The following is a 15,485-nucleotide window of genomic DNA, read 5'->3' on the forward strand; positions in this document are numbered from 1 at the left end:
CTCAAAACCCACCAAGGCTTGGCTCTCAAGTGTACAAGACATCCCAATGGGATTTACTCCCAAACCTGCCCTGCTCTTTCACCTCTCCCACCTGCCCCTCCCCTCCCCTCCCCTCCCCTCCCCTCCTCCAGCTGTGAGTTCACAGGTGCTGCTCCTTCCTCCAGAATGCCCCTGCCCACCAGGCCACTGGTTCACAAAGGTTTGCCTCACCCTTTCCAAACCATATTCACTGCCACCCAGCCTGAGCGGCAGGATCCTAGAGCAGGAAGAGAATGTACAGGGTCACAAGCCCCGAGACCTGTGCTGAGGGCCTGCAGGGAGCCAGGCTCCTAAATGAGCCACCAGTCATGTGACATCACCCATGCCTTCCGCCAGCCAAGTCCCACACCCACTTCTCAGATTGTAAAACTGAGGCCCAGGTTGTGCCACTTGAAAAAGGCAAAAGCAGAAGTTGAACCTTTGCCTGACCCCACAGCTGGGCAATATTCAGCAGGTCTGTGGTCTCCTCTGACAAACCCTTATTTTAGGGTGGAGAAAGCACCCCCCAAAAAAGAACAAAAGCCCAGGGGAGGGAAACTGCCCATAGTCACCCAGGTCGGGGATTTTCAACATTTTTCATCTCATGGCAAACATAAAGTAATTACTAAAATTCTGCAGCACACCAAAAAATGTTACTTTTTTGCCGATCTAGTAAAACATAGGTATAATTTTGATTGAATTGCCAATAATAATCATAATAATTATGATTATGATTATGATTATTATGATTATTTTATACCCTTTCTTCTCCAAAGAGACTTTTTAAAAAGTCAGGTGCCTATACTTGTATCTAAGCATTTCTGGTACCAAGAATTAACCAATCAGACACAACCGTATTATGCGACGTGCCCAATGAGAGGCAACTCTACTATATGACCTACTTATTTATGGTCCCAGACAGGGCATTCACCCCAGACAGCTATTGTGTTGGCTCTGATTCTTTTTATTGGACAATCTAAGGGAAAAAAGCTCAGTGCCCCTGACTAAACAGTCTGATACCGCCTGCTTAAAAAATTGTCACGGCCCATCGGTTGAAAATCGCTGACCTAGGTGACAAGGGGCAGAGCGAGGACTTGACCCAGGTGGCCTGGCTTTCTTCACGCGACCCTGTCCGCTCGTTACCCTTCCCTGTGCCCCATCCCCTGGCTTGATCTCTCTGCTGGAGCTGAGTGGCCATGCACCCCGCTGCACACATGTCTCCAGTCAGCTCTGGCCCTGGGTCCTGAGAACCTCTCCGAGGGTCACTTAGTGACGTGGTACCTCGGCTCTGCCACGACTGTGCTGTGTGGTCAAAGGCGAGCCATCCCACTTCCTGGGGCCTCCGCTTTATCGTCTGTAAAGTGGGGCTAAGGATGCAGTGTTGCTGGAAGGGTTTACAAGACACTTATAAAGCGTTTTGCCTGGTGCCAGGCACAGTGAGTGCTCAGTATATGTTCCTTCCCCTCTCTCACACCCAACCACCTCCCCAGTGGTCTCAGCTTCTCTCCTTGTGTCCAAGCTCTGGCCCCACAGGATTCCAGCACTGAACTTGGGAGGATTGCTTTGCATACTTGCACGGGCACGCACACACACACACACACACAAGCATTTCCCAGTAACTCTGGGAACCAAAGGCAGCAATTGGCTGCCAGCCCTGGGCCAGCACTTCTGAAAAGAGCCATCAGGGAATGCAGTGAGCTTTTTATAATGCTACAAAACATTATCACTTCGGTTTTATGACTCCCTAGTTCTAAGATGTCCATAAAAGTTGTTCCAGTCCCATCATCTCTGAGATACTTAATGAAAGGCAAAAAACTAAATAAGAAGTCACAGCTTTTGAGCTTTTGTTCCACCTCCCCAGAAGGCTGGCTCTTCTCCTCGGCTGAGCTCACCCTGGCCCCAGGGAGATGTTGAACTGCTCCGATTTGAGTTACAGTTCTTTGCGTGATTGGGGACAGTTCCCCGACCAGCCCTTACTCGCTGGGTCGCTGTGACCGCATGGCCCCAGCAGGGAGATAACGGCAGAGCCTCAGGGGGCCCTAACCTGTCCCCAGCCCCAGCGAGACTCACCTCTTCGACTGCTGCAGGACCTGGGGCGCGTCCAGGGCCGAGAGGTTGGGCTTGGCCCTGTGCAGCCAGCCAGTGAGGTCGTAGCGCACGGGGTCCCGTCCCCGCTGGTGGGAGACCTCACAGTGCAGGGGCTGTTCGCAGGGTCGCAGGGCAGAGGTCCCTGAAAGCAGACACAGTGCGTGAGTGTCGGGGCCCAGCGGGGACACTGCAATCTTGTGGCATCACCAAGAGGACACTTTTTCCATTTGACTGTGTTTCTAGGCAGCTAAGGCTGACAGTTCTGGGGAACCACGTTCTTCCTGTTTGTGCATTTGCTGACATTATTTCCAACGCGGATTTTACTCCTCCCTGCCTTCTCAACTCCAGAATACCTGTTTCCCCAAACTGCATTGGCGCATACAATCTGCTTGATTTTTTACCATACCCATGTATCATCTGGGCTGTTATTAATGTTTTACTTCACTGGACTCACATTTGTACAGAGAAGCCCATTTATAAAGAAGGATTATACTACAGTGTGGTGGGCAAACTATTTTTTAATATTCATGCAAATACATATATAATCATTAAAAATTTTGAAAATATTTGTGTGCCACCTAAAACTCGTCCTGAATACCATCAACCAAATAAATGCACAGCCCACTCTTGGAAGATGCTGGCAGACACTCAGTTGTAAGGAAGTGAGTGGGGGAGACAGCTGGGCTTGGAGTTGAAGAAGACCTGAGTTCAAACCCTGACCCTACTACTTATGGCTGTGTGACACGGGCCAGGCCACTTAGATCTCTGAGCCTCAGTCTCTTCTCCTGGGAAACGTGGATGGAGTGATACATGCTTCCCAGCCTGCCATAAGGCTCAGCAGAGACAGTGTATGTAAACACTTTAATAGAGGGCCTGGCACGGAGTAGTAGCTCAGTGAGTAGCAGTGGGTATCACTGCCATTTCCTGCATTGAGACTTGGGCTGGTGTTCTGGGGTCCCCAAGGACTTGTCTCCACCTGCCCAGCGCTCAGCATCCTGCCTGGCACAAGACCGGAGTCTGGCCCTGGCCTGGTGGCTTGGCTGGCTGGAGCATCATGCTGTGCACCAAAGGGCTGCCAGTTCCATACCCGGTCAGGGCTCATGCCTAGGTTGCGGGTTTGATCCCCGTACTGGGTATGCATGTTCCTCCCCATGGCTGTGCTGCTCTAGGTGCTGGTGACACCGTGCTGACCAACCCTGTCCCTGCCCTCAAGGAGCTGACACGCCTGCCCGTGAGGACAGACACCCCATGTCCCACAGTGATGGCTGCCGTGGAGCAGAAGAAAGCAGGGGAAGGGAGGCAAAGGCTATCATTTTCCACACGGTGGTCAGTCAGGCCCCTGAGACCCGCCGGAGGTGAGGGAGAAAGTCAGGGAGCGAGTCAGGGAGCGAGTCACGCTAAAATGTGATGGGAGAAGGAAGAGAAGGAACAGCCCATGCGGGGACCCTGAGGTGGGAATGTGCCTGGCGTGTCTCAGGAGCAGTGGAGAGAGCAGTAGGATGGGAACAGAGTGAGTGAGGAGAGGGGAGGGGAATGGCAGAGCCCCTGGAGGCCTGGCTGCGGTCGGGCACTGACTGGGGGTCAGCAGGGCCCAGACAGGCACATGTCCTGTAGCCTCCGGGGCTCCCAGGGCAGTCAGAGGACAACGGAAGGGAACAGATACCAAACGCTCCTGAGCCTGGGAAGGGCCCTGAAGGAAACGACCAGGGGGCAATGACGGGACAGCGTGGCGACTGCAGAGGGGACGGCGTCAGACGGGGGCCGGGCAGGGCTCCGAGGAGGAGCCTTCTGAGCAGCCAGCTGAAGGCGGAGGGGCACGGACGCCTCCTGGCACCATGAGCTCATCCATCCCCGCACCAGTCCCCTGGAAGCAACTTCCCAGAAGCCACACACACTTGTCAAGTCGTGCAGCGGGGACCCAGCCCAGGTCTCGGGGACAGAAGCCTGGGTGAGCTAACAACAGCTCTGCCTCCTGGCTTCCTCTGCATCTGGGTGTGCTTCTGCCTCCACCCACCCAGACCCCCCAAAAACTCCATGCCTGAGCCCCCAGAGACACCCCCTGGAGACAGGGGCCGCTTTCACAGCCTGGAGGGGAGTCGTGGGTCCAGCTGGCCTTTGGAGCCAGGCCTCATGCACGCAGCACTGACTCTGCTCTCGGCACCTGCAGGGCCCCAGTACCCCACCTGGTCTCTCCCAGGCTGCGGCCACCCCGTCGCAGGCAGAGCCCACCGTGCCTGGCTTGGCGTCAGGGCTTCACAGATAGCAGTTTCCTCTGCCCTCCCATCTCTGTTCACTGGCTACCGAAGGGACAGATGTACTTCAGAGAGCAGAGCTGGTCCTTGCCAGGGCCACCTCAAGCACCAGGGCCCCTCCAGGGTGAGGGCCGTCCAGTGCTGCCTCCTGGCGTTCCTGGGCCCTCAGCACTTTGCTTTCGTGGGCCTCTTCCTCCACTAAAAAGGTAATTCTGTATACACAGAATTACACTGCATGACTGCGCTGCTATGAAGGCTAATGGATACTATTAATAACACGTGCGGATGTTGCATTAGCTTCCTAGGGCTGCCACAACACGGGACTGGGCGGCCTGCGCAACAGCAACTTATTTCCTCGCAGGTCTGGAGGCTGGGAGCCCGGCTCGAGGTGTCGGCGGGTTTGACTCTGCTCCGAGGCCTCTCCCTCTCCCTGTGTCTTCCCCGTGTGTGTCTTTCCTTAAAAGGACACCAGTCAAACTAAATAAGGACTCACCCCCACGACCGTGGCCCACCTCAGTGACTCTCTAAAGACCCCATGTCCATACACAGTCATATTCGGAGGTGTGGGGGCTTAGGACGCTCACATATAAATTTGGGAGGAGGATACAATTCGACCCATAACATATACATTAAAACATTGTATTTGCCCTGAAAGGTTTTTTCTTCTACTTTTAACAGAAATGAAATTTCTGCGGGCCCTAACAGCACTGCGGCCCCAGGCGCTGCCCCCCTCCCCGTGGTACTGGCCAGTGAAGGGGCCCCGGCCGGTCGCCGGCAGAGCCAGGCTCTCTGGGAGTGACGAGGGTCTGCCGCTCTGAGCTGGGCCCAGGGACAGCTGCTGGGGCCATCAGGTGCTACCACTGCCGCTTACAAAGCCCTGTCCTGATGTGACAGCAAGAGTGCCCCACGAATGTCCCGGACAGGGGCCTCAGCCAGGGCAGAGCCTGCTGCCGGCCTGAGACCAGGGCACAGGTGCTGAGGGCCGTCCTGCGTCTTTCTCCAGCCCTTCTCCCGGTTTCCCACAGACCACTCAGGTCAGACGCTCACCCCAAACACCTCACTGAAATTGCTCTGGTCTCCGTCGCCAGTGACCTCCACTGTTGCACAGCCACACCTCCCGTGACCGCTCTGCAGCCTTGAATCGGCCCAGTTCCCGTCCTCCCGGCTTCCCACCTACCTCTCTGGCCACTCCTCCTCAGCCTCCTTTGCTGATCGCTCCCTTGTCCCTGGCCCCTGGCCACCGGAATGTCCCAGGGCTGACTGCTTGACCACCCTCTCTGCCAACCCTCATTGCCTTAGTGACCTCATCTGGAACCAAGGCTGGCTCACCACTGCACAGCACGCCGCCCAGCACATGTGTGGGCGCCGGAACACACGAGCACGTGAGTGAGTGAACGAAAGCGCACACGGAGACGGCTCTGCACACAGGCCCCGCCCCGGCAGGCTTCGTCGGGGCGCTTTCTGCAGCAGACAAGGGCAGACTCCAACTCCTGGCTGGACTCGGCGCCCTCCTCCCCCGTCGCCCTTACCTTCGGCCTCGGCCCCTTTCTTCTCGAAGGCCTCGCAGAGACGCTCGAGTACCACGCTGTCGCTGGAGCCCTCCACCCGGACCTCCTCGTCCAGGACCCAGAAAAGGCCCCTGGCATCCTCCGCGCCTCCCCCAGGTGGGAGGCGGACCTGGCGGGAGAACCACGAGACACTGAGAAGCCCTGATCCCCAACAGATGCCAGTCTTGGGCTTCACTCCTGTCCCCCAGAGCCCCCCAGCCAGGAGGTCTGAGTCCCAGGCACCGTGATTCAAACACACCTGCCTGGGTCACGTTCCCATGCACCCCCACACTCCCCTCACCCGAGAATCTCAGTGTCGAAACCACAAAACTGTAACAACCTCTGAGTTCCAAGAAGTCTGAATCCCACCTCTCCCCTCACTTCCTGGGTGACCTTGGGCCACTCGCTGCGCCTCTCTGAGCCTCGTTTCTTCTTATGGAAAGCGGAGGCTGGCGGCACCTCCTCAGGGGGCTGCGTGAGGGTTTTACACGGGAGCGCGGTGGAAATGACAGGTTTACACACACACACACACACACACACACACACACACAGGCGGTTGTGTGCATCTGCGTGCAGCCGAACACAATCCACCCCCATCGCTTCCTCTTAGAAGTCATACATTTTTACACTAAAATCTTCAGAGGGGAAGAAAAGTGCCCAAATCATGTTTCGGAGGAGATGGTGACCTCGGACCCACGGCACAGACACGGAATTTTAAATCCCGCCCCGAGCACCACAGGCCATCTGGGCAGCGCTGTGACTTCGCACACAGGGAACTGAGAGAGGCCTGCAGAGCTGAGGGGCGTATCCGAGGGCCTGGGGCGGGCTGGTGTAACCAGGAATCCTGCTGAGTGGTTTTGGAGGAAATGGGATGCGTACAGTGGCCAGCCGTCCCTCGTCCCTCGGTGACAGGGACTGAGAGGCTTCCCAGGACTTGGGGATTTCAGCGCTCGAGCCAGCAAAGTCCCTGGCACGCCAGGACTGTTGGTCACCCTAACTCCGAAATGCTGGTCCACACGCCCCGAAGGCCCGTAGAGAAAGAACACATCCAGGGGCACATGGAGACACATGGGGGCAGAACTAGAACTAGACCCCAGGCATCCTGTCCCTTCCCCTTGGCCTTCTGTATTAGGGTCTCAATCGATAGCCAGCCCATCTTCAGGAGGCAGCTGTTGCCAGCCACTGCCCTGGCATTGGGGGACACCACGGCCCCTCCTCACTGCCCTTGTCGATCATGCAGGACTGCCCCTGTCAGGTGTGGGAACACGACAGGGAGGTGGGATCAGCCGGACAGGTGCCAACCAGACGCAAAGCAGGTGAAAGGCTGGAGGGCTCACAGACTAGGGGGCTGTGCAGGGACTGGGTGGCCGACACGGGCCAGGAGAAGGCTGACTAGGTGCAGGAACGAGGGAAAGGGCAGCCTGTGCTCCCAAAGGGCAGGAGAGACGCAATCTGCAGGACACCTACTATGCGCCAAGCACCTTGCCAGGCACTGTGTGTGCCGGAACTCACCGACATTCATGACAACCTCAGGGGACGTGACATTCCCATTTTGGGGATGAGAAAACAGGGGTGAAATGACAGGCTCCAGGTCACCCAGACTGGGCTGGAGTCTGGAGCCACCTGAAACGGTCCCTCCAGGGCAGTTCTGGCCAAGGGTTGAGCAGTGCTGCAGGTCTGGGGTCAGCAAAGTGGGTTCTTGGGGTGGAGAAAGTGAGGTGAAGCTCAGGTAGCCCCCCAACTTAAGCCCATCTGCCGCAAGGGTGCTCAGGGGCCTGGATGCAAGATGGCCCTTCCCCACCCCCGGCCCCTTTTCTCCCATCCCTGCCGGGCATAGCACCTTCATCTGAACACCGATCCTCCCAGGAGAAACTGGCTAGAGGCCGTTGGGCCCTGGTCCTGCGTCCCCCTCCGCTCTGACCACGGGCTCCCAGGCGCGGGTGCACTCTAACACACCAACGCAGACAGAACGCAGAGTGTAGTTCTCACCCCGAGGGGGACTGGACGTTCAGGGCAGGGCCACTGTCCCGGATTCACACACAATCTGGCAGCGTGAGCCAGGCGTCAGTGGTTTACAACCCCTGGGTGATTCTGGTGCAGAGAGCACCCCCAGCTCGTAGCTTCGAGGCTCAAGTCTGCTAGTGTTTCCATTAAAAGGCCTCACGGTGCCTGAGAGCCCTGGCTGGCTGGGCCCCACGTTACCTGGGAGGGACTCTGATCCACCACAGCCACGCTGGTCCCCGGGGATGGCTCCGGGAGGTCGAACCGCACAGGAAGACCTTCCTGGAGAGTCACAGAAACTCACCGTTAGTTCCTTCCGTGAGCTGAACAGGGTAGAAAACTTCTGGAAGAGGTATGGGGAGTGAAGACTTTCCTCACCCCTTGGGCTTTTTTAAATTGTTATTTTTTAATTGGGGCAAAACACACATAACGTAAAACTTAACCCTTCTGGCCATTTTTAAGTGCACCATTCAGGGGCGTTGAGGCCATTCACACGGTTGTGCAGCCAGCACCACCGTCCAACGCCGGAACTTACTCCATCTGGCACGACTGAGGCTCTGTGCCCATCAAACAGCGACTCCCCACTCCCTCCTCCAGTGAAGGCCCCCTCCCCTGCCGTACCTCCCGGTACCGCTCCAGCGTGGAGGCGAAGGTCCGCTGGTAGAAGAGCAGCTGCAAGCGCTCCTGCGTGTAATTGTGACAGAGCTCCTCGAAGGTGGCCGCCCGGTCCTTGCCCTGGTGCCGGGGGTTCTGAAAGCCCGGGGAGTCCACCACCGTGATCGAGGCCATGGACAGGTGACGGGAGGAGAAGGATCTGGGGCAGGAGACAGGGGAGGCCCCAAGATGACATGGCATCTTAGGGACCCCCGCTCCCACATCACCGGGACAGAGAAACTGAGGAAGCCTGCCGGGCAGTTTGGAGAGCCAGCGATCTACTTTCAAAACCAGGCCCACCGCGTACAGGCTGTGTGACCTGCAGTAAGTTAACTAGCCTATCTGAGCGTGGACTTCCCCAACTGTGGAACTATGGAGGAGATGAGGAGGGCGGTCCCAGGGGCCACAGTAAGAGTCAAAGGAGCTCAAGCTCGGCAAGCGCCTCCCACAGGCGCCGCAGGCCTTCAGGAAACGCTCTCTCCCCACCAGGCCCAGAGCAGAGAAATGACTTGCTTCAGGTCACGTGCCAACTTGGCTCTAAAGTTCAGACTACAGCCTCCCTTTCTTTCTCAGAGAAACATTGCAACAGAAAAAGAATTTGGCTCAGTGTCTCAGCTTATAAAGCTCCTTCAAGCCATCACCTCCTTGGACTCTCTTGATGGCTCTGTCAGGGTGGACAGAGGAGGGGTCACTGATATCCAAACCAGGAGCTAAGGGACTTGGGACCCAGTCACAGGTGGGCTCCCTGGCTCTGCTACTGAGGGGCTGTGTGTCATGGGAAAACTGCCCAACCTCTCTGAGCCAGCCGTGAAAGAGTCAAGGATGGAGCCAACCCAGAGAGCACTGGGAGGGTGGGAGGTGACAGCTCTGAACAGGAGTGTAGCCAGGAGCTAATAGCACTACCCTGTGTGCTATTATTGTTAGCGTGAGCGGCACACACTTGGAAGGGCCCTGAGTTCGCCCCTTAGCTCTTCCCTGCCACGTGCAGAGGTTCTGCATCTGTACAACGGGGCCACTGAGGTCAGCCACCACACAGTCATGCGTGAAGACTACGTCAGCTAACACTCGGAAAGTTAGACGCCTCCTCAGTGCGGACCAGTAGCGGTGGGGGCACAGGTATCACCAATGCACCTGTTTACGGATGCGGCTCCAAAAACACCACCTCCGTGGGCGAAGGCAGCTTCCCCGGACTGCTGTTCATCCGCCTCCCCCATTTCTCCTTGCTCTGAGAGAGCGCAGCCCCCTCGGTTTCTGCAGAATGTGGTCTTAAGTGGCAATTATTCCAGGATCAGGAGAGGAAGTGGATTCTGTGTCCTGCTGACACTGGAGAGCCCCGGCCGCTCAGTAGCTATACACCAGCCTCACTCCCTTACAGGGACCTCAGAAGCCTTCACCCGGGAGGGTGGGACTCGCCACTGGAATTGATGAGAGACTTCGGAGGGCGGGCTCAGAGCTGGCTCATCTGACAGAAAATGAGGCTCCGACGCCTACGGCGTGGCAGACACACTTCAGAGACATCCCCTGGCCCACTGAGAAATTCCCCCCAGTCGGTGCCATTCGCAGCAGAAAACGGTAGAAAAATAAACGAAGGAGAGCGGACAGTGGGCTATCCGGGGACACTTGGAGGAATGAGGGGAGAGGACAGCACTGTGTTTGCATCCCAGCTGCACCACGGGTGTGAGTATTAGATGATCAGGGCGAGAGACACAATTAGTGTGGGCCAGACCCTATCAGCAGGTGCTCCCCAAAGCATTAGCCTCTAGTGCTGGTACTGAGGACCACGATTAGGAAGAGCTCTTGGGCTGCATTATGTCTTGTAGTCCTCGCAGTGACCCCGGGGGAGAGAGCTATTTCACAAACGCAGACGGGATGACCAGGAGGTGAACGGATTTGCCAATGTCACGCAGCCAGTGGGTGGCCGAGATGGAATTTCGACCCAGCACGGCGCGGCTAGAAAACCCACTCTCCCGCTCAGCAGGCACCCTGCTCTGCTCCACTGCCCCATGCCCGGGCCGCTGTGTGTGCCTGTGGAGAGGCTGACTCCGTGCCCGGGGCCAGCTGCGTTTACCTGTTGATGAGGGAGACCACGGCAGCAAAGAGCTCCTGGTACAGGCCCGAGGCCATCCCCTCCACACACTCCACGCCCGTCATCTTGAGCCCTGGAGTTGGAAAGAGGAAAGGGTCAGGGCCTGTCCTGGGACCTGTCTCCAGAGGCATAGGTACTGGCCTTGGAGAGGACCCCTCCCTCACACACCCCCTCCCCCCACTGCTGAAATTACATACTCGTGTTCTTAGGACCAAGTTCGAGTGTCTTGCTGGGACCTCCAGGGCCCTACATAACCTGGCCCTACCTCTTCTGCAACATGCTCTTTGGCTCATCCCTCAGGGCTCAGCCCAACGTCACCTCCTCAGGGAAGCCTGCCTTGACCACCACCGCAATGGGCCAATTCCTAGCTCTACCTTGATTCTTTTTCTAATTAAGTTTGTATTGAGGTATGATCGACATACAAAAAGCTGTAGCTACCTGTTCATTATACACACCCTGATGAGTTTGACAGGAAGTGCGCATTACCATAAACGTGACCGTCGGCTCTAAAAGCCTCCTCCCTCCCTCTTCGCATCTGTGTGTCTGTGACGAGAAAGAACAGCTAACCCAAGAGCCGCCCTGTAAAATTTTAATTACATAACACGGCGCTGGTGACGATGGGCACTGCGCTGAGAGCAGACCCACTCGCCTCCGGTCCTCTCGTCCATCTGGGCTCCTGTCCGCTGCGGGACTTACGCCCCCGTGTCGGGAAAACTAAGTGCCCCCGCTCCAGCCCCTGGTAACCACCTTTCTCCGCTCTGCTTCTGTGACTTTGGCTTTTTCAGATTTCAGACACCAGGGGGATCGTGTAGTGTATTATTCAAATACGCCATTTGCTACAGCATGGATGGATGTCGTGGCCGTTATGCCAGTGAAGCGAGCCGGGCACAGAAGGACACATCGGCCCTGCTTCACGGCACCGACTACGGCACGTCCTCACACACGTGGTTATTTTGTCAACCTGTGTCCCCCCGACCAGGCCTGGAGTGACCCGAGGATGGGCACTATCTCTGGGCTGGTCGGCTCCCAAGCCTCAGTGCCTGACACATAGCAGGGACCCCAGAAGTGCTTGTTGTTCCCTCTTTCTGAGGGGAATTCTGGCAATTTTGTATCAGAAGCCATAATATGTTCAAATATTTGGATGTATTAATTTTACCATTAGGTTTTATTCCGATGAAATATTCAGAGAAACAAAGATTTCTGGGTACAAATGTTCTCCCAATTGTTGATCAAATTGGCAAAAATCACTTTTTCAAAACAACTTAAATATCCAACAATAGCAAATGGATTAGATAATTTGTAATCCATCCATACAAAGGAGTGCTTGAAAATAGGCATAGAAGAATACTGAATGAGATGAGGAAGTACCTACCCAGAACATCAGGAGGAATAAAAAAGCTTACGAAAACTATTACGATAGTTGTGGTCTCAATGTTGTTCACACACACACACAAATAAACACACACATACACTCATTGGTGCTGTTCAAACAGCCAGCCTTGGTTAGAGGGCACTGAACCACGTGGAGGGAGGAGGTGGTGGGGGGAGGGAGAGTGTCAGGTCACAAACCCTGATCCTTTCGACTTCTGGTTCCACCGGCAGCACTGAAAACAGTTTCCAAATCTGCATGCGCCCGTGCCTGGAGAAATGCTCCTGCTCGTACATTCCAGGCAGCCTGCTGCAGCCCTGAAGCATTTCCCATCCCTCCTTTAACTTCACCCCAACCTGGGCTGTTGCTAGGCAACCCACAGCCTCCCAGCATCTCTCCTAAACCTGCCAGTCCCCTGACTGCTTAACATCTACCCTGGAGACCTCAGCCTGAGAGATCGACTCAGCCTCACAAAGCAGTGTGTGCACATGTCTGTGTGTGTGTGGTATGCATCTGTGTGCCTGTGTGTGGTGTCTGTGTCTGTGTGTATCTGTGTGTGTGCCTGTGCACATGTGTGGTGTATGTCTGTGCCCGCAGATGTAGTGTGTGCCTGGGGTCATGTGGTGTGTGCATGTATGTGTGTGCACTGTGTGTGTACATGTGCATGCTACGTGCTGCGCACACGGGTGCACAGGTAATGCGCATGGGGGGGCATATCAGATGGGACGTGTGACCACAAGAAGAAGACAGCTCACACTCTGATCGAGAAGGAAACCCAACGGGCCAGCGGAATTCAAGTGACGGTGCCCATCAAGCTAAAGTCTCCAGAAGGAGCAGCAACTCGTGGACCCAAGGTGCTCTGAGATGGGCCCCAAACCACAACGCAGAACAGCCCCAGGCCCCTGACCCCACCTCTGCGGGCTCCGGAGAGCTGCTCTGGGAGAGTTCTCAGAGGCCCTGGGCGCCCAGAAACCCCTCTGCCCTCGCCTTCCACAGCCAAATGTCTGGCCGGCAGAGGCTGCGGGCTTGGGACGCAGCAGAACCCCTTCAGCAGGAGCAGTACACAGCTCTGCTGCTCTGCCCCCACATCAGCTCAAAGCACCCCCATTCCTCCAGGTGCTTAGGCCAAAATCCTGGTCCCTCACTTTCCCCCAGGGCTATGCTGTCATCTGTTTGTAAACTTGACCTTGAACATGCTCACCTTGTCCTGTCTCCACTACCACTTTCCTGGTCCAACCCCCATCACCTCAGCAGGGGGTTTTATAAGGTTCCTAAGTGCTCTCCCTCCCCCCACTCACTCCCCAGTCTTCCTCCAGGCTGTGCTTCAGGAAGGATAAGTCCAGTCTTGCTGCTCTCCTGCTCAGGCCCCTCCCTGGCTCCTCATCACCTTAGAATACAAACCCGGGGTTGGAGACGAATGTGCGAGCTGACCCCCACCTGCTCCACGCCACCTCCTCCTACCCTCCTAGCTGCCCCAGCCACCCCGGCCTTATTTCTGGTCCTCCAGGGCCCCCTCTCCTCAGCACCACCCCCTCCTGGGTCTCAGAAAGCTTCACGACCACTGGGCAGAACTATTTGACCATAAGCGCCGTGCAGGTAGGAGCCACGGCCACGTCCATCCCCACCCATGGTGGCTCCCCTCTCACCTAAAAGGTCTGCATGCAACAGACCCTCATCAAATCCTAGGTGGACAGGTGGAAGAATGCTAGTACGTCCCCAGGAGCTGGCCCAGGGGGCACCCAGCCCACCCAGAGAGGAGGCACTCCCGTACCTGAGCTGGCCTCCTCGTCCTCGAGGCCTCGTCGGCTTGGCCCCGACGTCACTTGCTGGATGATCTGTCGCAGGTGGTGCTTGAAGGTGGCGGTGTTCAGCTCCTCATACTCACAGCCCAGGGCCTCGGCGGCACGGTTTGCCCACTCAAACCGCATAAACTGCTTCCGGCCCACTGCGTGAAGAGACAGACAGACGTATGGAGGGGAGGTCCTGGGTGTGGGGTGGGTGGGTGTCCAAGAGAACCTGGGAGACCCTCGCCACCTCCTACCCTCCAGGCCACCCACCCTTGGCAGAAGCCTGAAAAAAACCGCCCAGGCCTGGGCCCTAGTGGGTGGCCCTTGGACAGGGGTCAGATTTCCTGAAAACCACGTTTATCCTATTTCCTTGCCATTCGCATTGTTTACTTGTTGGAAGCAATTAAAAATATCACGGGGAACACTCTAAACGCGGAATTGGGGAAGGGTTGGTAAGAGTGTGATTTATCTACCCACATATTCACTTATCTATCCATCCCTCACCCACCACTTCCTGCCACCCGCCTACCTATTCATTCAACTACCCACTCAGGCAATCCAACCAGCCAATATACCAGCGATGCACTTATTCAGTGCCTATTTATGAAGCTCCTACTATGTGACAGGTGCTGTGTTAGCCACCGGCAAACCAATGATGAGCAGGACAGACAAAGTGCCTGGCCTCACAGAGCATGCAGTCTATGAGGGAACGAAACAACACACTAGTAAATGAACAGATAATAAGGTAAGTTCGGGTCATGAAATTATAAAGACATTTTTTTTCTTTAAGAAAATCGAACAGGGTGATGAGATCCCGAGAAACCAAGGGACCTGCTATAAATCTATGGTGGTCAGGGTGGGATGGGGGGGCTCTATCTGAGGATGCAGTATTTGACCTGGGTTGTGAAAGGTGAGAAGGGGCTGGCCCCAGGAAGAACCAGGAAGAGGTAGGAGGAGAAGGTGGTGCAACGGCCCTGGGGCGTGGAGTGTTAGAGAAATGCCGAGAGGGCCAGAGGGCTGGAGTGAGAGGAGGGGAAGGGAGAACCAAACGACGCTGAAGAAGTGGGGGGGGGGGCTACCCTGGGGACTACTGTGAAGTCCTTGCGGAGCAGCAGCAGAGACGTGGTACGGCACAGACAACGCTTACAAATGTTAAGAGAAAAGCAAACTCAGAAAACCACACCATGGTGTGATGTCAACTGTGTAAATTACTCTAAATTGCTGTAAGAAAAATAATAATAAAAACAAGATATACCCAAATATTAACAATCCTAGCTGGGTATGGGGATTCCGTAGTTTCCAAATTTTCTACAGTGGTTGTGTGCTAGTTTTGTCATCCAAGTAAAAAATAAAACACAACAGCACCACCCTTAAATAATGTCTGCCCCTATCTTTTCTTCCCATAAGTGCGTTTCCTTCTTTGCAGTAAGAACCACAGCTGCCAAGGGAGATCTCACAGTCCGTCAGAAAGAGGCCACGAGGCCCCAGTTCCTCAGGCAGAAATCTGGAAGAGTCTGCCTGGTTTCAGGCAAAATTTGGAAAGAGACATTCCCTGGGACTCGGACACCACCCGAAGAGCAGGAGCTCTGGCCCCGGTCACTCGGCGGCCACAAGACGCCACCACTTACAGAGGTCCCCCCGGCCAGGCCAGTCACTCAGCACGGATCATCACAAGCACATCGG

The 15,485-nt window shown here is 55.8% G+C and overlaps 1 protein-coding gene across 1 annotated transcript in view; it reads right to left on the reverse strand.

The window, feature by feature from the left end:
* MYO18B (myosin XVIIIB) overlaps nt 1-15,485 on the reverse strand; it is a 219,972-nt gene that overhangs the window by 149,247 nt on the left and 55,240 nt on the right. Inside the window, exons 13-18 of the mRNA XM_053928945.1 lie at nt 13,787-13,960; nt 10,629-10,719; nt 8,528-8,720; nt 8,108-8,188; nt 5,888-6,035; nt 2,089-2,248 (exon numbers count right to left, since the gene is read on the reverse strand). Coding sequence (XP_053784920.1) covers nt 2,089-2,248; nt 5,888-6,035; nt 8,108-8,188; nt 8,528-8,720; nt 10,629-10,719; nt 13,787-13,960 — 847 coding nt within the window. The remainder of the gene's footprint in view (nt 1-2,088; nt 2,249-5,887; nt 6,036-8,107; nt 8,189-8,527; nt 8,721-10,628; nt 10,720-13,786; nt 13,961-15,485) is intronic.

Source organism: Desmodus rotundus, chromosome 7 (genome assembly GCF_022682495.2).
Source record: "Desmodus rotundus isolate HL8 chromosome 7, HLdesRot8A.1, whole genome shotgun sequence".
In the NCBI taxonomy this organism is placed as follows: domain Eukaryota; kingdom Metazoa; phylum Chordata; class Mammalia; order Chiroptera; family Phyllostomidae; genus Desmodus; species Desmodus rotundus.